Below are 21,756 nucleotides of genomic sequence, written 5' to 3' on the forward strand. Positions count from 1 at the left end.
AAAAACCCTCAAAATTACCTTTGAACCGAAATACAAGCTCCCTAGTTCAAACCTTCCCAAGAGGACAAAACGCTACCAGGGTTGCAGGAATCGCCTCAGGATCAGCCCTCTGGAAGCCTCTCAGCCAAGACAGACCTCCTGATGTTCCCACCCACACTTTAAGAATAATATTTTTCGTAATTTGGAGGTTTAGATTGAACATTTGAAAGAATTTCTTCACAGAAAGGGCGGTTAGATATTGGAACGGGCCGTCCAGGGAGGTGAAGTCACGATTCCTGGGAGGGTTTAAGGAAAACTGGATGCAGCACCGAGTGCCGTGGTCTAGTTGACATGGCGTTTGGCGGACTCACTGGTCTCTGAGGTCTGAACCGAACCGATTCTGTGATTTGCTTTTTCGACATCCCCAGAAATGGCTTTGTTTCTTGGTGCTGACAACAGGTTCAGGCCGCGCTCCCTCAGGGCAGTGTGGGGAGCAATGGCTCCGAGCCCGCCCCACCTGCAGGGACAGCTCCGCTCCCTCAGGGCAGTGTGGGGAGCAATGGCTCCGTGCTCCCCTCAGCCGCAGAGCAGCCCGGCTCCCTGTGGGCAGTGCAGGCGGCAATAACACCGAGCCCGCCTCACCCGCAGGGGCTGCCCCGCTCCGAGCGCGGAGCTCCAGCTCCACCTCCCGGCCCAGCCGGAGCAGCGGGCGCGCCCGGGGGAGCGGCTCCGCCTCGCCCGGCCCTGCCGCTCCTCACGGCCGGCACCACCTCCCGTCCCGCCCCGGAAGGGGCCGCCCGGACCCGTCTCTTCCGGGGGCGGTGGGTCCGGTATGAGCGACGTGGTGGAGCGGACGCTGAGCGCCCTGCCCGGGCTGCTGGGGCAGCACGACCCGGGCGCTGGCCCGGGTGGCGCCGGCGGCCCCGGCAGGGTATCGGCCTCCTCCCGGCTCGGCAGCCTCATCCGGAGCATCACGGCGCTCACCTCCAAGCACGTACGGGCTGCGGGGCCGCGCTGCTCTTCCTCGGCCGCGGGGCTGGGCTGGGGGCCCCGGGCGCGGCGTCTCCCCTCGGCCGCGGGGCTGGGTCGGGCTGAGCTCGGGAGCCCACGGTGAACCCTCCGGTAACCTCTCCGTGTTTGTGGGTGGCCGCGTTCTGCCGCTCTGGGGCACGGGCTGTGCTGGGCGAGCGGCCCCGCACTGAGGCACACAGTGCCTTGGGGAGGGCGTGGGGCACCCTGAGCTACCGTGTCTCCTCTGACGCTTCTTTCTCGTTCTGCCTGTGAACTCTGTGCGAGGCTAAAAACAAGTTTAATTCTTCTAGGAAGAAGAAAAATTAATCCAGCAGGAACTAACCAGTTTGAAAGCAACAGTTTCAGCCCCCACCACTACACTTGTAAGTTCTGTTAGTGGCTGCAGGCTGTGGAGCAGCACACCGAAGGTGTGAGCAGTGTTCTCACTCTTTATGACAGGTGGATGTGTAGCTTATCTGCATTATAAATATTCAGTCATCAGCATTAAAAAGTAGCAATACATATGGTTTTGCAGCATGGTTAAATAGTGAGAGCACTGTGATTCTGTTTGATGTGAATAAACTGAACCAATATGACCCTAGTCATTTTATAGTTTCTGAAATAATGCAAACAGCAAAGCTGGATGATGAACTGCTTCCATCAAATAATGCTCTTTGGAGGCTGACATTGTTCTTACAATTAGTTTGTGCTCTGTAAGAAACTGTGCTGTGTTGTATACACTATTGTCCTATCTGAGTTTCAGGAGATGATGTATTCTGGTTTGACTTAGTTAATACATATGTCAGTCCCATGAATGAGGATCTATGAAGAGAGAAAGAATTTTATCTCTCGTGTAGTGAGAAAACCATCCTAAGTCAGGGTAGTAACTGGTACAAAATAATTTGTGTTAACAAATGATTTGTGTGATCATTGTAATGCTTCAGATAATATTTTTTATGTTGTCATAGTTAATCTACTGTAGATCACATGCATTCTAATCAAAATTAGAACTTTTTTAGGGGTAGAATAGGGAGAGTTCTGCCTTTTTTTAGCAAAAATTTAATACTGCTTTGCAGAAGAAGTTAATGGCAAAGAAAAGATAACAAGTATGAGACTTTAGAAAACGTGTGGATAGATGTGTTTCTATGAGATAAACTTCTCTGTTTTGGTAGAGCAGTGAAGAAGAGCATAAAGCATGTCAGACTTATAATTTTCAATCATTTGTTTCTGATATTTCAGAGACTGATGAAAGAATGCATGGTGAGACTCATCTACTGTGAAATGCTGGGCTACGAGTCTTCCTTTGGATACATCCATGCAATCAAACTTGCCCAGCAAGGGAATCTTCTGGAGAAGAGAGTTGGTATGTGCATGGAACTGTAGCCTTTATAATGTTCTCAAACTCCCAGTTCTAAAATTTTTCAGGATTTATAATTCATGTCAAATACAACCTTCTTAAAATGGTCCTCTGTTTTCTTGGTCTTGTTTCACGGTCTGTCACTTTTTGAAATTATCTAAATCCTTAGCTTGTGAGGTGCTCTGTGTGTGCTTGCAGCACAGAAGGCAGAGGAAATGAATTTATTTTGAATCATCAGTTCTTTCATTGTTTTGAAGTACGACACCAGTAAACAAATCATTTAAGAAAATATTTGTTAAAAGCATCAGGCAGAAAATTAATTTTTGTCAGGATCTGGTTTCTTTTCCAAGTACTAGTGTGGGATTAGACAAAGATGGTTCTTTTTTCTATTTTGGTGCTTGTAGGATTTTTTTTCTTTATTTTAGAAAGAATTGTAGGGAATGAGGCAAATAAGGAGGCCCTTACAGCATAGAGGCAGAAGTTCCCAAAGAAATCTTGAAGGCTAGTTCAGATTTCTTTGAAATTTCACAGGATTGGTTTCCTTTCCTGCCAGTGGGCCTATTAATTTATTTCCAATAGATGTAGTTTGAAGTATCTGTCAGCCTGTCTCATCCAGAGAATTTCTTTGCAGTTGTTGATTCAACTGCCTAGTGAAGGCATTTCTTCTTGTTTGCAGTGAAAATGGTTTAACTCCAAGCAATGCCATGTCTGCATGCACAGAAGGAAGGCAATGTCTTGTGGGATATGCTTGTTTGATATCCTTTGTTCGAATTTCATCTGGATCATCCACTCAAGTGTTGGAGTTTCTGAGAGAATCCATTACAAGTGATGAATTAAAGTTGCCTTTCCCTGAGTAATGAAAGCCAGTGTACAGATGCTGTGGTAGGGATTATGAAATTTTGTCTTCACTAAACCTGGGAAGGCAGGTGATAAACTGTTTTGAAGAAAACTTTGACTTCTGTAAGTGTCAAGAGCCAGTCTGTCTTGTTATTAATCAGATTGAGACCTTTCCTTACTAGTGCTCTTTTTGAGAAAGGTTTGGTGAAGCAGCACTTTTTTATTTTGGTTTTAAATGTAGGTTGCTGCAAGTTCTCTGGACACAAAGTGCCCTTAGGCTTTGATCTGATAAAAGGATGTTGTCAAGAGAGCTGGTCAGGAAGAGTGACTTGTTTACCCAGTGTGAGCCTCGATTCAGGAGAGTGAACTGTCCCTGTGTGTGTGTGCTGAGCTGATCATGGCCATGATCATAAGCAGATAAATCAATCTGATAGTCCAGACAATACAGTGATTTATTTTCAAGTTGTTAATTTTGATCCCCAAGCCCTGTATAAACCAAGAATTCTCTAAAATCTGTCTCTGAAATACAGTTCTTGCTGTAATTTGTAGCATACTTTCCCTACCCCTTATTTAAGTCCCTTAGTTTGAAATCAGAGAGGGGCCTTGGAGAAAAAAAGGTTTCTGGCAAGTTTTTTTTCCTGGGTTCTGGAATGGTCTTCTCATTTTTTAAGAAATAACAAAGGAGTTCTTGGCATAAGATGGTGGATTTACTTTTGTATATTCCTAGTTGAATATAAAATTTTTATGAAGAGTAGTTTTATTATTTGAAAAAAATTAAAGCAACATGTAAGAAAGTGCATTTGTGTTGTGGAGTCTAAAAGTAATAGATTTTTCCCTGTGCCAAGAAGACATTAGTTTTCCAGGAAGTCATTTATAATACTATGGTGCTCTTGACTGTTCTGTAAAAGCATTGTGATGTCTGTTATTTCTTACAGCTTATGAATTCTTAGCTGTTATTTGTTGAGCTTTACTGCAACTTAAATGTAACTGTTTTGCCTGGAAAAAGATCTTGTTATTTAAAACACAAGCAACTGTTATCCAGCAGAGGTTTTTTGTTGGGTTTTTGTAACTCCTTGAGTTAACTCATCATTTGTTACAGGCATTCTTAAAGTTTCTGTCATAAAGTTGCTTAATTGCTTGAAAATAGTAATGAAGGCTGCTTTCTTTTATAGGATACTTGGCAGTTTCTCTATTTCTACATGAAAACCATGAACTGCTACTTCTACTTGTGAACACAGTTGTGAAGGTATAGTGTTTTTGTAAAAAAGAAAAGAGAATCTTACAGGCACAGGCAAGGCTGTTTCCATTTGCCAGGAGATGAGCCAGTGTAGAAGACCTGGTTGAACAGAGAGCTTTGGCTGGAATTGCTGGGGTGGCTGTGGGGTGAAAACTTGCACCACTTCTTCCATTTGTCATGTAACATCTAAGTACATTCCTTTCTTAAAGTTGCTGTTTCTTTGATTAGGGAAGACAATCTGAAATGGCTTTCTGTGCCTTTTAATTTGATCTTGATATTTGTGCTCTTGAAGCCATGTTTTAAAGTTTTTTCAGAGGAGATATGCCATAAACTTTACTTTATAAATGTACCAATTGTGTACATTCTGGATTCCAGGAGGAGTCATGCATGCATATTGCAATAGCTTTGGCTTTTAGCTGATAGCAACTGTCTGTTGCCTTCTCTGAGCTCATCTGATGACTGACAGAAAATGGAAATACATTTTTGGGGTGCCACTGAAAATCTATTGCTGCTGTCTCTTACATGGAGCAATTAGGACTTATTATAACTTTTCCTGTGTAATGTTTACTTTTATACTGCAGTAGGCCAAAGTCCCAGAAATTATAGATTGAAAGTGATGCTCTTTTTGTTGCTGTGATTGAAAACTGTTTTATAATATTTAAAAAATATGACATGAAACTCACAGAGAACTAAACCAGAATACGAGCTGAAACTTATCTGGCAGAGATGAAGAAAGCAAGTTATATCAGCAGGAAATCTCACACATTTAATTTGTTTTGAAAAATAATTTTAGTCTTCATAACTTCATCTTTTTTTTTGTTTGTTTTTTTAAGGTTACAGTGAGCTATACCTACTAAAATTGTATGTAGGGCAGACTGAGATTTTTAGTTTTGTAGGATGTTTCTTGTAATCTGTATTTACTTCTTAGGAATTAGGTAATTGGCAGTATCATTGAGCTTCCTCATTTTTTAAAATTCTTTTGGCTAGATCAAAAACAGTAAAGAGAGTACTATTGAATTCTGTGGGAAGTGACTCATCTCTCTGATCCAGATAGGACTTAACATATTTTTACAATAATTACAGTAAACAAAAATTGATTGTAGCTCTACATGTCAATGTTGCACACATCTAAAATAAGAATGTAGTTCTGTAAGACAAGTATGAGGACCTGCCTGTTCCTTCTTTCTGTGGAAGAGAAGAGCCTGATGAGCTCAGTGAGAACTGACTCCTCTCAAACATGAGCAGGGCGCTGACTATGGGTGGGTTCTCTAGGGGGATAGGTCCAGCCTTCTTGTGAAAGATTTGGGGGATGTCTGTGCAGAATTCAAAAGTCTAAGAAAAATTTCTTGTGTTTTATGTAACAGGACTTGCAGAGCACTAATCTAGTAGAGGTGTGCATGGCACTAACTGTTGTCAGCCAGATCTTTCCACGGGAGATGATTCCAGCTGTTCTGCCCCTAATAGAAGACAAGCTTCAGCATTCTAAGTATGTATTCATTACAGAATTTCAAATGGCCTTGTACAGCTGATTAACTTAATTTTGTAGGTAGTTTTAGTAAACTGGTGTTTCTTCTCTCAGTTGGTCTTTTCTGATCATCACCTTTAGAAAATTAATCCTCTCCTTATGTTTTTTCTTGGATTCTCCTCTCATTTATTTGCAGCTTGACTGATAGCAGTTTTTTTTCATAGCCAGTGTGAATAGGTAAAAGGAATTGAATTCATTTGCTGGAGTCCTTTTAACTAATACGCATGAAGAAGTGTTTGTAGAGTAGGTGGGGAAGCAGATCCAGATCCTTGAACTTCACTGATACTTTTTTCATAAAGCTCTTTAGACAAACTAATAAAGGTGTGTCTGTGGATACCCTTAATTTGTTTAAATTGTAGTTTACTATATTCCATAAATAGAGGAAAATGCTGTAATTGTTGATTAGAAAGGGAATTGCAGAATGAATTATTGCAGTAACTTCTAGACATGTATTTTTTGGAGCTGCATATATGACCACAGCAGATGAGTCATGGCCTATTTCATTTTATTTGGGACATTGTTTTAAATGATCAATCTGACATCCATCCCTACGAGGCTTTAAAGCTGGCTTTGTCTTCCTCACTTAGGTGGTATTTGTAAAGTCATTTGTTACCAATATATAAAACACGGGTTCCCATCTCTACGAATCACAGTGTTCTGGGGTCTAGCAAGTTTTTTGTAAAGTCAAGTACTTAAAGTACACTTGTTTTGTTAAGTGTAAATCTCATTTCAGGGAAATTATCCGAAGGAAAGCTGTTCAAGCTTTATATAAATTCTATCTCATTGCTCCTAATCAAGTTCAGCACATCCATGATAAGTTCCGGAAGGCTTTGTGTGACAGGGATGCTGGAGTCATGGCTGCTTCTTTGCATATTTATCTGCAAATGATTAAGGTAGGCAAAGAATTAGAAGCACAACCGAATTTGGGAGATATTTTTGTTTTCTCTTTTGTAGAGCACCCTGTGTATTTAAAGGTTTTGCAGAAGAAACTCACTTGTAGTAGTTAACATGTGACCACAAGAATTAACTTTGTTTTCCTGCCAGTTCTCCATTTAGCTGGACAGATCCATTTGTTGCAGTGTCTGAATGCTCAGCATTGCTGGGTCCTTAGCTGGAGGATCTAAGTCCTATAGTGGGTTAAAGGGAAGTTTCCTTGTAAATATGTTAGACCTGCTCCCTTTCCAAATGTGTGAGAAAAGAGCATAGGCTTAAAGTGAAGAGCTTATGGCTGCTGAGGGTAGAGAGCAGAAGTCTGATGTAAAGAGATGCCATCAGTCTAGGTATTTTGATCTTATTCAAGTTGTGGATTATTTTTACTTTTGAGTTGCTGTATTAAAATATTTGAATTGTATTTAATTTTCTTTATGTAGGAAAACTCATCTGGATACAAGGACTTGACTGGGAGTTTTGTAACCATCTTGAAGCAGGTGGTGGGAGGAAAGCTCTCTGCTGACTTCAACTACCACAGTGTGCCAGCACCATGGTTACAAATTCAGCTTTTGAGAATTTTTGGACTGTTGGGAAAAGATGATCCAAGGTAACCGGATTTTTCTCTCTATTTAATAATCTGGAGGTACAAAGAGTATAGGAGCAGCCTGCACCTCATAGACTGTAAGAGACTTTCAGTGTTGAAAGTCTTGGACATTTATTTTTGACCAAGACAGTGAGAAGATTAATTTCTGCAAAAGTAGTTTCTTAGCTTTTGGATTGTCTAAATGATTGATTGTTGTGCAATATGATTAAAATGTAATTTTACTGGGACTTTATTGCAATGTTACCAAATAACACTGAAAATCTGGAGTAAAACTGTTTTAGAGAAGTGCTATCATTTTGTGAGGACCTGGCTGTCTGTGATGTTTTCCTATTGACCTTTTTATTTATGCAAGCAGCAAGGGAAGTGGTTTTATTCTTATAATATGGTAAATGTTTCTTTTGAAAGCTTCAAGCATCCTGTTAAATGCCATTTAGGATCATGTTATAGAGCTCTGCTGTGTTAAAGCAAATTTGTGGATATGAATAATCTGTTATAGGTTTCTATAATAGCTTTAAACTGTTTGACAAAATAAGACTGCATGCTTGTTAGTGCTGTAATTAATTGTAAATATTTTCTAAAACAGGACAAGTGAATTGATGTATGGTGTTCTAGATGAATCTTTAAGAAGAGCAGAGATTAATCATAATATTACATATGGTGGGTAAGGTTATTTTATGTAACTATCAATATTTGAAAAGATAGAAAATTAGTAGTTGCTTGTGCTAAAATACTTACACAGTACTTTTGAAAAATCTAATTATAGTCTTAATATTAGTTGTACTCCTAAGTGTCCAACTAGTAAATAGTAGCACAAGTGATACATTGCTGTGCAGCATATTTTTTTATCATTGAAGTAAAACACATCTATATACACGAAATTTGTTTGGCTCAGAGGCCTTTATCCTGTGTTTGCATTGACCCTGCTCTTAAATACAGAAAGTCAGCAGCTTCATGAAAGCTTTTATTGGACATTGCTTAAGTTGAAATAAGCAATGAAAGAAAATTCTTCTGATACATCTCTGTGTGTTAGAATGCTTTGATCTTCTCTTCACTGCCCTGAGAAAAGCAATGGTGTGCAAGGACAGTGCCAGTTCTTTGGAGCTGTGTAGGGCTTCTCCTCTGGGCACAATTAATAAACATTTCACCCCCAGAGTTCAGTGATAGTGCTGCCTATGAAAGGATATCTTTGGTATATGTCTCAGTTGAAAATTTCTAAAACATTGCAGAAGGTTCATTTTGGTAGAAGTTCATTATCTTCTCAGTAGAGGAAGCTGGTTTTGTTGCTACTACAAAGCTAAAGGAATAGTTGCATTGTTAACTTTTTTCCTACTAAAAGGTTGAGCAATTTTTTTTGTGTCTTCTCCCCAGGTCTTAATATCTCCCCAAAATCCCAGTTCTCATGCTCTAGAACCCTACCTTAAGAGCTGTTTCACTACTGAAAAGCCTACTACCCTAATTTTTTTATTGTATATAAGGCCCTGCAGATGTGCCAAAGTCCCTGATCTAATGGAATGGAAAGAAAATTGAGACTTTCTTAAAACACCATAGAGTGGTAAAACAAAAGAGGAACATGGCTCACAGCTGTAGATGTCTAACACCTACATCATACATATGTTGTAAAGCATTGTGTCAGCTTCATTTTCATTAAAAGGGGAACTTTGGGAAAGTATTCTCTTTTAGTAAATAATAAATGAGGAAGCATCTGTCAGATGTTTAGAGTATTCAGCTGATTGCTTCTGTTCTTTTAGACAAGAACATACAAGTTATTGGGGGCTGTGTTGACTTTTAATACAGGCTATTTGCACTTGCCAAGAGTTAAACATTAAATTTGTTTTGAGCACTTAAAGGGACAAAGAGGCCAGTTTTATGATTTGTACAAGGACATAGAATTTAGATATATAGTTTTTGTTCCCCTATGGCAAGCATTTTATAAAACTATAGTTAATAATCCCAGACAAAAGAAAAATGTAATTCTGTGTGATTGCTCTTTCTTATAAAAAGTCATTGGTTATGGCATTTTTCTTGCAGGCAGTTTTGTTGTGTGCTAGTCTTTCTCAGATTTAGTTTGTAATGGCTAAGGAAGAGAGGGGGTTGTCCATTGGACAGTTCAGTTAGTGACTGAATTACAAGAACAACTGAAAATTACATCATTATTTTAAGTCTTCATTAACTTGAGAGACTAACTTTGGTCTGAATCTTTGCCCAAATTGTTGCCATAAAGGAGTAATTACTTTTTTGTGTATAGTTCAGTTTACTTCTAGATTTTTCTCAAACAACTGTACAAAGCTGTTGGGTTTTTTTATTCTGGTTTTGTGTTCTGATTTTTCTTTTTCTTTTCCCCAAGAATGTTCTTGGAAAGATTTTTAATGACTGTTGGTAGTAGCTAAGAAATTATATGAGTTGTCAAAAATAATTTGTCTCAAATCCTTTATAGTTGCTTATTGGCTTTCTAAAGACTGTCTTGAGCAGCTGTAGGAGACTTCAAGGTTGGAAGAACTTTAAGGGCAGAAGTTACATGCACAATGGCAGGGGCTGATTAAAACATGTATGTCCTAAAGGAGATACTTTTACCTGCTTTTCCTTCTGTCAGATGGTGCTCTCTGGTTAGATTCAGTGGGAGTGGGACAGCACTGCCAGTCCTTGAGGAACACTGAGATCATTTGTTTGTTAAAAAGTTTTGGGTTACTGAAACATTCAATACACGTTAATTATGTGTCTTCTCCTCCTGCAGCCATCTTGTTTGAATGTGTCCAAACAATTTATACCATTTATCCCAAGTCTGAATTACTTGAAAAGGCTGCCAAGTGCATTGGAAAATTTGTTTTGTCACCCAAAATTAATTTGAAATACCTAGGTAAGGATGCCTGATTTCATTATGCTGTCTTTGATTTGGCCATAGTGGTAGCATTGCCTTACATGTCACTTACATGTCACTTACATTCCAGGTTTGAAGGCTCTGACATATGTTATCCAGCAGGATCCAAATCTGGCACTTCAGCACCAGATGACAATAATTGAATGTCTGGACCATCCAGATCCCATTATTAAAAGGGAGGTCAGTCAATTTCTAAATGTCAAAAAATTAAGTTAATTGTTAAGGTTTTGTAAAATGAGTAGTGTAAACTGTATGTTTTCATAATTGTGAGAGAGCAGTTACAAACTGTATTATTGTGACAAGCCCTGTAGATAAGCAGTGTATTTAAAAATAGCTGCTCAATTTGGTGTACTAAAGCTGCTGTTTGCCTGCTTCCTTTTTTTAAGTCATCAGAACCAATTAATTTTTTTGTGCTTTCTCTTTCAGACTTTAGAGCTTCTCTATAGGATTACAAATGGGCAGAATGTAATTGTCATAGTCCAGAAGATGCTTGACTACTTAAAAGAAAGTAAAGACGAATATGCTATCATCAACTTAGTTGGCAAAATAGCAGAACTAGCTGAGAAATATCCTTTTATTTTTCTGAACTAGCTGAGAAATATCCTTTTATTTTTTCTGAAACTTTGAAGTCAGAGAGCATCTTTCATGATCTTATGAAGTAGGAAGTATTAGAGCTGTGCTTTCCATCCTTTCAAATGCAAAGGAAGTATGCAAAAGAAAGTACATACAAAAATTACTATAGTGTTTCTTGTATCTCACTGAGAGAAACTAATTGCACACAAATTTCAGCTTTGGAGTTTCGCATTAAAACCTTGTGTTTTAAATTCAGACTTTGAATCCTTATACCACTGCATAGAGAGATGTCTCAGTGCTACTTGAAGTGCAGTTTTGTAATTGTGGGATTGATCTTCCCTGATAAAATGCATACACCAATGAAGAGTTCTAAGAACAGCACACTTTGATGGAAATAAAATATTTTTTTTTAAATGCTGTAAAAGTAATGATTAGGGGTTTGGCTTATGATGGGCATTACTGTTAGACCTACTACTGCCTGATTTGTGTGTGTGGTTTTATTGATAATTTGAGTTGTAATCTCTTGATAACAGAGAGCTGCCTTATCCTTTTTTGTGCAGTGCTTGGCATGGAGTAGTGCACTAAAAAAAGCTCTATTGTCCTGCAGTCTTGCAGAATTCAATAACACTGAAATTTCTGTACTGTTAAAAATTCCCATTCATTAACTGTGTGTTTTCTGGACATGTCTGAGAGAAGGCAAAAGCCAACTTTCAAAATTAGCAAAGGCTGATCAAAAGTTAAATATATTTTTAAAAAGCAGTGAGGATTTCTGTGGAGTGCTTCAAACTGTTTTTGTAAAATTGTAAATCAACAGCAAAACACTGCTGAAAAGAAGTGGTTTTATATCATGATCAAGTGATGCTGGGTAAACAAAAGACTAGGCTATGGAAGCCTAGCACAGGACAAGTGTAGTTTAAAACAGAGTAGGACAAATGTGAACATACTTGCTTCTAGTGTGTGAGGCCTGCATAAACTCAACCTCTTCAACAGAGAAGTAACCCAAGACTTCTCTGACTGACCACCAGTTTTCATGACATTTACAGGAAACACTTTCTAAAAGATACAGGAATATTTCCTCTTTAGTTAGATGGAGCTGGTATTTGCCCATCAGATCCCCAACTTACTGGGGAGATGATGAGGGACATTCTTTAGGAAATACACTAAATAAGAAAGACAAAGTTATGCCTTAGCATTTCATTCCTTAACATCTGGACACGTATGCCCCTAACAATGAGTGGTTCATCCAGACAATGAATGCTGTGTTCTCAGTTGGAGGTGATGTTGTGCATTCTGATATCCCAAACAACTTTCTGAGGCTCTTGGCTGAAGGTAACTCCCTGCATGCTCTGAAGAATTAGACATGTTCCTTAATAATCTGGGTTGTTTTTTTTTTTTTTTTCTTTTCTTAAAATGTACTTTGAAATATTTGGTAGGATATGTTATTTGTGTTTCAGAGAAACTGCTGTTTTCTGTCTAGGATTTGATGATGGAGAAGAAGATCTTCAGCTGCGGATGTATGCAGTACAGTCTTATTTAGCATTACTTGAGGAGGAAGATAAACTGTATCCACAGAAATTCCTTCAAGTTATGAGTTGGGTAAGGTAGACACACAGATTTGAGGAAGCTGTCAAAGGTTATAATGCTTTTCCTAAATATTTATTAAACTTTAATTTTTAGTTATTTTTCCTTGAAGCCAAGCTAACATGCTGATATCCATTTTAGTGACCTCTTTGGTGACTGAGAGCTATTAATTTGTGGTTTGTGGAAAAAGCTGACTTGCTCGCTTTAAGGCAGGGGACTGTTGGAATGGCTTTGCAGTCATCTGAATCTGCATACTGAGAGCCTTTCTGTCTTCATCCAAATTAGCCAGATGTGGTTGTGAAATGCTCTTGTAGCCCTGCAAATGACTGGCCAAGTGCTGTGCTGGTATTACTTGATACCTGGGGAGGCTTCAGCTGCAGTTTGAGGAAATGGTGTTTTGTCAGGGCCTTGTTATATTTAGCTTTCTTTTCAAGACAATTATTTGATTTTTAAAAAGCCAAAAGTTGGAGTCTGAAGTAGGCACAAAGATCACCTCAACCCTTTGACAGATAAAACACAACGTGGTAAAGAAATAACTCAGAACATGTTTAAATAATGGTTTCTTGAATGTGAGGTTGATTTTTTTCTTATTTAGTACTATGTTCTATTTTCAAAACTGAAAGCACTGCTCTGAATGCATATTTTGTCTGTTCTTTGTGAATAGGTGTTGGGAGAATATTTCAGTCTTGTTACAGATGTTGATCCAGAAGTTATTTTGACAAAGCTGCACAGTCTGCTGAAGAAGACTTTTGTCACTTCTGAAACTAAAGCATGGATAATGGCTGCAGTCACCAAGATAGCATCACACACCTCCTGCTCCAAAACAGTGGATGAACTGATCCAAGAACTCAGCAGCTCTCTGGATACATGCCTGAGGCAATATGCCTTTGAACTGAAGCATCTGTGTGAAGACAAAGCACTGATGAAAAGCTTGCTTCCATTTGATGCTAGTTGCACTGACCTGGTGGTAAGACACATGCCACCTGTGTTTTTCATGATCCTCTTTGTAGTTCAGGGGGATGAATATGTTGGTGAAAAGGTGTTTTCAAAATGAATGGTATTTGCAGTTCTCACTGGGTGCAAGTCTGCTTAAAGTGAGTTTTCAGAAACACTTTTTCAGGCATATGGGATGAATCATAGTGTTCTGTACTGAAAGATAAAGAGCCATGGTGTTTTAGTTAAGTAAGCTGGAGTAACTTGTAGCAAAATTATCATTTCATACACTGGTTTATTTTTAGTTGTCCTTTGTTTTTTCAAAGATGAGGCAGACCTGCTTTAGTGATACAGTACTGCTTTTGAATACAAAGGGTTTACCTCCTATTTAAAACTACTGATTTTGACCATGAAATTTCCACAGTAAATGATGGAAAAGATTCTGTCCATATAGCATCTTAGCTAGATATGGGAGATGTGACATGATGTTCTTGATTTGCTGATAAGACACAATATTCTTGTGGTAACATCAGGCTCACATAGAGCAAATATTTTCATTGCCTTTTCATTCCTTTTAATTCTATGTAGGTAGATGCTTCCTTATCTTTTCTGGATGGGTTTGTGGCTGAGGGACTTGGTCATGGTGCAGCACCATATAAGCCTCATCACCAGAGACAAGAGGAGAAACTTTCTCAGGAAAAAGGTGACAGCTTACTGCATTTATTCAATACTGGTTAATATTTAATATCTAATAAGTATTAACAATTAAAGTGTACAGTTAATTTATCATCTTAAAATAATAGTATCTTATTGCAGCTCTTGTCTGCAATAATTTTTAGTTCTACCTCTGTCTAGCTGATGTATATAGACTGTTGATCTGCAGGAGAGTCTTACTGTAATCCTTTCTGGACTATAGAATTTGAAATTTATGAGGATTATTGAAGTGAAAGCCGTGAAAAGTCCACCAGTACAGGGATATATATCTATTTTCAGCAAATAGATTTCATTCTTGCTTTTTTAATGCCTCCTTGCAATTTTAAAACTGTCTTGCAGCTCTGAATTTTGAACCTTATGGATTGTCTTTTGCTTCAAGTGTGTCCTCCTCTGGTGTCACTGGCAGACAGTCCCCCACTGGTTTATCTTTTGGCTCTGATACATCTGGGAATAGTGCTGAGACAGGTCACAAAGAGTGAGTTAATTTGTGTTTAAAGTGAAGTACATTAAGCTTCTCTTCTTGTCAGTATCATGGATCTTTGTTGCTTCCTTGCCTGGAACCAGAAAGAATGCAATTGAACTTGGAAACCTCTATCATGTAGGAAGAAGATCAGGTGGGGGCATGTGTGTAATAACTAGGAAAACAGCTGATGTGGTCAGACTCTGCCACTTTCTTCACAGACTGCAATTTAGGTGATAGTTAATGCAGTAAAACTGGGGCAGGATTGCCTAATGACTGCATTGTTAACTATTTTTTCTGCTGTCTTTCTAAAGATAAAAGTGAGGCTAAGTTTTGCAGTGTAAGATGTTCCTTTTATTTTTAATGTATATCCACATCCTTTCATTTTTAGTGAAATTCTATATCCACAGTTTCATAGAAATTAATAAGTTCATTTATACTCTGCTAAACTGGTATGCAGGAAAACTTTCTAGAATCTTTATATTTTACTGCTCACTCTTGCCTATCAAAGTATCAAAGTAGTGAATGGTGTTTGAGTATTGGCATGTTTTTATGAACATGTTCATATGGCTGATCCTGCTTTGTTTTGTTTGCATTTTTAGGACAAATACTCTGAAACTTGAGGGAGTACGGAAGCTGTGGGGAAAAGAAGGTTACCTTCCAAAGAAAGAAAACAAAGCAGGGAAAGGAAATGAGCCACAAGCAGTGCCTTGTGGCAGCCTATTAGCAGGGCAGGTGGGGGAGCCTCCTGCACTGCAGCCTGATCAAGGTGCCAGCCTGTCTGAGGAAGACAAAGAGAAGCAGCAGTTAGCATCAACTTTGTTCGTTGGGCTGGGATCAAGTGCTGGTGTCAGCCTGGTAAGTGATTCTTTTGAGACTTGACAGTTTAAAGTTTACATGTGGTCTTATTTAAAATTACAGATACTTGTATGCAAATGGAGATGAAATTAGTGATAAGACCACAATTGAGAATTGCTTTTGCAGTGTGATATTTTATTGAAACCTGGAACAGCTTGATAAAGCAACCTCTGAGGCAGATCTGATTTGGTAACCAGAACTTTCCTCTGTTTACATGTTGTGCTCCAAGTTTTAGTGTCAGTTTTCCTGAAAAACTGTTCCTTGACCCAGCCTTGCAGAGCTGTCACCATTCATTTGAGTGTAAGGCTAGAATTTGACCCTATGTCAAGATCATTTTTAATTTATGTTTGGTAGTATGTGGAGCATAAAATAATTCACTATTAGGTAATATTTTTAAGACTGGCATCATACTAGCCAGCTCAAATCTTAGCACTGGTTAACCAGAAACTACCCTTGCTTCTCTGTAATAAGAGTTTTTAGTTTAAGACAAGCTAGAGTCATTCTTGCATTTTAGTCTAATTTAGTACTCTGTAAAAGCTACAGCAAACCCTTGGATCCCTGAATGTTTGGAATCTATTTGTATTTGTCATCTGTTTTGATTCCTTGGTCCTTCCTCACTGTTGCAAGGTATTAAGAGTAACACAGCTGGTTGCTAGGGACTTTTTCACCTTTTTTTTTTTCTCTTTTCAGATGGGCAAAGCAGACACAGCTACTCAAAAGTTCAAAAGGAAATCAAAGATAAATGAAACTCAGCAGTTGAGTGAGGAGGCATCAGATTTGCAAAACAGTGCTGCTTCAGATTTTGGTCCCTTACTTGACACAGTACCTATTAATATGGAAGACTCTGAGGGAAGTACGCACACAAGGTTAAGAAAAGCTTCCCCTTGTTCTTCAGATAATGTAGAAGACAATTTAGCATTTGAAACACCTCAGTCCCTCAGAAAATCTATGCTGGATGACAGACTTTCAGCTAACAGGCTGTCACAATCATCTTTGTTTGCTGATAGTAATATTGAAATTTTTCAGCCTTCTCCAAGTGCCAGTGAAACACCATTAGTCCCTTCCTTACCAGAAGAACTTGAAGAGCTTCCTCACTCTGAAGTAGTGGGACTTTGTCAGAGTGATGCCTTAGCTCTGCATTTATGTAAGGTGTGGACACATGACTCTCTGTTGCTCATTGTTTTTGTTTCAAATAAAACCACTTCTGCACTTTGTGCTGTGAACTTAGTGTTTGAAGAAACAGAACACTTTCAGGTAAGGAGCTTTGTTTCCATTGTATTTTCAATTCACTTGGAACTTCCTGCTTTTTGCTTGCAATTTAACTGTGCAGTGTTTGGTTTAATGAGGCAGCCATGCCTTTTTCCAAAGTATTTCCTTAAATCCTGTGGTACAGCTGTTACACGTATTTTTAAAAGGAGGTGACAGAAATCTCACTATAAATTTATTGTCATTGGCTATGAAAGTTAGCTTCTCACTTTTTCAATTCACCTTGATTTTGTTTGCTTTTATGTAACAAATATGTGTGATTTTTTTCATTCTGAATGCAAAGACTAAACCAAATGCTAACCTCACTGGTCCTCCCTGGAGTGGTGTGGTTCACCTCACTGTGTAGCTTTCTTTTGTCTGGGTGTGACTATTGTGCTTGTGTATTCATTTGTATTTACCTGATAGGCAAACATGGTGCTTTCCTGACACCAAATTTGTGTAAGATTCTTTCAGTTTGTTTTCTTTTTTTCAAAGACATCAGTCATGGTTCACTCTCATGCTTTTAGTTGAGGGTGCAGAGGAGTTGGTCAGTTTATTTTTTTTTACATTGGCTACATTAGGGATTTAAATATTATTGGTAAAAACATGTTATAGTCATAATTAAAACTTCATTTACATATTTGGAAAGATAGTTAGGAATTGTAAATTGGTATGACTATCTGCAGATTTTGCTAAAAGAAGCACAGAATTATTAAACAACTCAGCAAGTGATAACCAAATGAAAAGAGTTAAGCAGATTGTTTCTTTTAGAATTGACTTAATTAAGAAGCTGCTTATTGGTTATGGAGTCCATTTCCTTTCAATTTCTGATTTGAATCAAGCCTGTCTCAGCATTGATAGAGAGTGAGCATCTCCTGTCTAGATTTCTCTTGTAATTCACTTAAATTCCCACCCAGCCCACCACCAAGGATAAAATTTCTGTTACCAGTTTGTTTGGAGAGCCAGGGACTGCTGAGTAATCTAGAAATCCTCCTTTTTATTTGGGATATTTTCTCAACCTCTTGATTTTAGCATATAGCTTGAGGTATGTTGTGATGCTGCTTGCTTGTATATTAGTTTATGTTGGGACTGAGCTACAGAATTCAGGTGCTTGGTGCAGTTCTTTGGAGCTGGGAGTAGCCAGTTGTGAGAGATGTAATTTCACTGGTGCTATGCATCTCATAGAATGTTTGTAGGTGTTAATGATTGATTTATCCTTCATGAGGGCTGAGAAATGGTAGCTCTGTTCACTTGTCAAATACTCCAAGAAAAATCAACAGATAAAAGGCACTTACAGAGTTTTATAGCTGTATCTTAATCACTTGCACAACTTGACAGCAAGACTTACATTCTTTATTCCTTCTATGACATTATATAGATTTTGGAGAGTGCCACCTCCCAGTTTCCTGTAATTGAAGCTCAAAGTGTGGAGCATTGCCAGAAGGGCATGAGGATGAACAAAGTCTGTACACAGGCAAATCTTTCTGGCTCTGTTGGTTACCAGTCAGAGATGGAAACTCGCCTTGAATTTTCAGTAACACTATCATTGATGGACTTCATCAGGTAAATAAAAGAAGCTGCAGTTTTTAAAAGCATTTGTATTCAGCTTAGTATTAGACAAGAGCAGGATAATTTGGGTATTGACTGTGAAATATAAGGCTTCACCTTGAGCAGCTAATTCAAATCTGAGATGGCTGGTAAAGATAATAAGAGGTTTTTTTATACTTGCAAAACAGGGGTAAAGTTCCAGCAAGAAGTACAAATGCAGGGAGAATCTTGACAGTAACTGTTTTTTAGGAGGCTAACAGAGCAGAGAACAGAAGGACATGATGCTTTAAAATATGGCATAATGTAAACATGTCAAGAGGAAACAAGTGGTTTGAGTACAAAGACCCAGAACATTGTATGAAAAGGCTGACAACTTTTGCAGAGGGAGAAGAAAGCTCACTCTTTTCATTTTTGAACACTGCATTTATTTTAGGAGTAGGAAGAAGCAATTGTCCTTTGTCCAACAGACTTTTCTTTTAAAATGAAATTTGAAAATTATTTTTTTAAAATTCAGAAATTTAAAGCAAGGAATGGAAACATTTTTAAAATGTTAATCTGGAAAGAGGAAAAGTTTGATTAGACTAGTGTGTATTTACTTACTGTGTGTTCTGTTGTCCAGTTGCTTCTGTATATAGGGTTTTTTTTGAGACCAAAGATGTCCTGATTTATATAAATTATTTGGCTGAGAAATGTGGTGAACTTCCTTTTAGGCCAATGGAAATGACTACAGAAGACTTTGGGAAGCTATGGTTGTCCCTTTCCAATGATGTGAAACAGAATATAAAAATGTCATCTTGCCAAGATTCCTTTTCAGCAGCCCTGGATACACTGGAACAGAAGCTGAAACTCCACAGAGTTGACATTATAGGTAAGTGAAATACTGTAGGGCTGCTCACAGGAAAACAAGTGCATGGAAGACAGTATCTAACAGGTGAAGGCAGGGAATGTTTGGGAGCATGGTAAACAGGGGACTGGTGTCCCATGGACTTTGTTTGCCTCACTCAGGGGTCTGTGGGAAGGTGATGTAAAGGTACAAATGTTCAGCAAACAGTGAATTTTACAAGGGAGAAAACTTGCACTGTGAAGAGTTTTGGGTAGGACAAAAAGGGAATGAAGCTGTATGACAAATATGAAGCTGGGATTTTGACATGATTTGTAGTTATGTGTTCCATGAGTTAAAGGTAAGAGTAGGAGAAAACAGCAGACATGGAGTGTGAAAGATGCATTTTCTGTGAAGTCTGCTACAGCAGTTGTTACTTGCTAATTGTTACTTTGTTTTTTCCTGTGGTCTGGCAGGTAATGAGGGAATCCTGGCCTGCCAGCTCCTTCCCTCTGTGCCCTGCCTGCTGCACTGCCGTACTCACTCAGGGATGCTGGCCCTGTGGTTCAGGTCCCCTTGTGCTGCTCTTCCAGATGGTTTGCTCTATCAGTGTCAGAAGGTGATGGAGGAATCCTGAGAACATTAGTGCCTGCCTTCATCTATTTGGTGTGTGAAAGCAAATCAAACATTTATGCACTTGCACAGATAATTACCAAAGCTAAACTAAGATACTGCTTCTTCAAGTATTGAAAGTTTTCTTCCAGCTGGCAATGTCCAAGTGGACTTGTGGGGGGAAAAATGGTGACCTAAATTATATCTGCAAAAACATGCTCAGGACTGTACAGTACATAAAAGTATTGTTACCTGTGTAAGTGAAATGTATATTAATTTTGTTGTAAATGACTGAAAGTATTTATTTTTATTACACAGCTTTTATAGATGCCAACACTTATTCTTCATGGCAAGAATACTTAAATATGATTTTGAAGAAAACATATTTCCATTATGAGGTCAGACTTGATCAGTTATCTAATTTTATTTTGATAATTTTTCTAGAGCTGTTTTTAAGCACTGCTGGCAACAAGACCCATATTGGTGGTTATATAGAATAACTTATGTAGCAACAAGTGCATGGTTTTAAAACAGTTAAAAGACTCTAGGGATCAAAACACTTCCCATGATCTTTGGTATTTACCATGGAAGAGATAACATCTAAATAGGTTTTTGATAGGAGCCAGGCATGTTAAATTGTTTGGAAGTACCTCCTGGGGAATTATCTAAAGCCCTTCAGGTTAGTTCCTGTCTGCAGTTCTTCCTGCCTCTAATTTCAGTCTCATTCCCTTCCATAGGGGTCTGTGGCAGTCTCTGAGTATTTGTGCCTGGCTAAGATGAAGTTCCATGTGGATCAAGTCAGATGACTGAGCTGGGGCACTTGGCTGTGAACATGTTGATGCCTTGATTCTTGGGTAGTGAACATGTTCATTGCTTTCCAGTCCACTGTGTGAATTTAATCTGGCCAAAATCCCTGTGCATGAAAATTCACAAGGGGAAAGCTTCCTTTTTTTTTTTTTTTTTTTTACTTTTAATTATTTATAGCCTCAGTATGACTCATCAAATGTCTGACTTGCAGAGATGTGGCTATGTTGTGTGTGCATGGCTGGGAACTGCAGCAAGGCATGAGGGATTAAATCAGCAGCAAATGTGGAATATGTGTCTGAGCAGATTGTCTCCTCTTCCTGAAGTAACCTCAGAATCTTGAAAATCCAGCAATCTTAATTTATTTAGATGCTAAATGAAAAGTAGTACTGGTTAGTATTATTTATAGCTGGTCATGTTTTCTGTTTAAGCATCCAAGATTGTACACACAGTTCAGATGTAGTGTAAAGGGATTCTGTGGTGGAATTCTCTCCTTTGTGTGTTTAATAGTAACAAGGAAACTCCTATATTTCAGCATTACTGTTTCTCACATAAGCACTGGTTGTAAAGGAAAATAAAGTATTCTTTTACTTTGTTGATGTTTTGGTAAATGTTCATGAAATTGTTGTAAGAATGTTAATGTGCTGGTAGCAATTTTTTAAGTCAAGCAACTTGTGTTATCACAAGTATGATCATCCAAGCAAAGTTCCTTTTTTATTGTTGTTTCAGTACCCTCTTACTGAGGAATTTAAAGTGCACTGAACCTGTAAATATATTTAATGTTCTGCATACTTTAATGTTTACTTGGCACTTCAAGACAGTTTATATAAATGAAAACTGATTTATAGTGGAATAATTTCCAGCAGATGATTTCTCTGCTGATAAATCAGACTTGTGTTATGCAATTGGACTTCTGTAATCATAGGAACTCTTAATGCAAATATCTGTTTGTGGCCTATGCATTTAAACCATTTCAGCAAGGAGATGTTCAATGTCCTGGTGTTTAAAGAACTGCAAAGACAACAATGCCTTCTGTTAATGTAATGCTGTCTGTAACCTTTTTCACTGTATGAATAGTGTATGTTAAGGTGTCAGTATTCTGATTCTAATTGCATTATGGTATTTGGAGTTTGCAGGGAATTTAACCTGTGTCAGTCTTTATTTTTGGATTGCCCAACAAATACTGTTCTGAATCTATCACCATATTTACGTTTCTTGCAGTTTAATAAAATTCAGTTTTATTTAAAAAATTA

The 21,756-nt window shown here is 38.3% G+C and overlaps 1 protein-coding gene across 4 annotated transcripts; it reads left to right on the top strand.

Annotated features, from left to right (window-relative positions):
• The first annotated feature begins 777 nt into the window (after positions 1-777).
• AP4E1 (adaptor related protein complex 4 subunit epsilon 1) lies at positions 778-21,756 on the top strand. Of its 4 annotated transcripts, XM_056499964.1 has the most exons (22): positions 791-973; positions 1,302-1,373; positions 2,230-2,353; positions 4,357-4,430; positions 5,786-5,907; positions 6,680-6,839; positions 7,317-7,483; positions 8,064-8,137; positions 10,212-10,334; positions 10,426-10,535; positions 10,782-10,921; positions 12,145-12,257; positions 12,406-12,524; positions 13,174-13,476; positions 14,031-14,145; positions 14,496-14,631; positions 15,219-15,474; positions 16,165-16,728; positions 18,098-18,282; positions 18,978-19,135; positions 19,564-19,753; positions 20,437-21,756. In XM_056499964.1, the coding sequence occupies exons 1-21, from the start codon at positions 812-814 to the stop codon at positions 19,722-19,724; spliced, it is 3,438 nt and encodes a 1,145-aa protein (XP_056355939.1). In that variant the 5' UTR covers positions 791-811; the 3' UTR covers positions 19,725-19,753; positions 20,437-21,756. The 4 variants fall into 4 exon arrangements, with proteins under 4 accessions (XP_056355938.1, XP_056355939.1, XP_056355940.1 ...); XM_056499963.1 differs by having other exon boundaries at positions 778-973; positions 19,564-21,756; XM_056499965.1 differs by having other exon boundaries at positions 893-973; positions 1,306-1,373; positions 19,564-21,756.

This window comes from Oenanthe melanoleuca, chromosome 10, assembly GCF_029582105.1.
Source record: "Oenanthe melanoleuca isolate GR-GAL-2019-014 chromosome 10, OMel1.0, whole genome shotgun sequence".
Lineage (NCBI taxonomy): Eukaryota > Metazoa > Chordata > Aves > Passeriformes > Muscicapidae > Oenanthe > Oenanthe melanoleuca.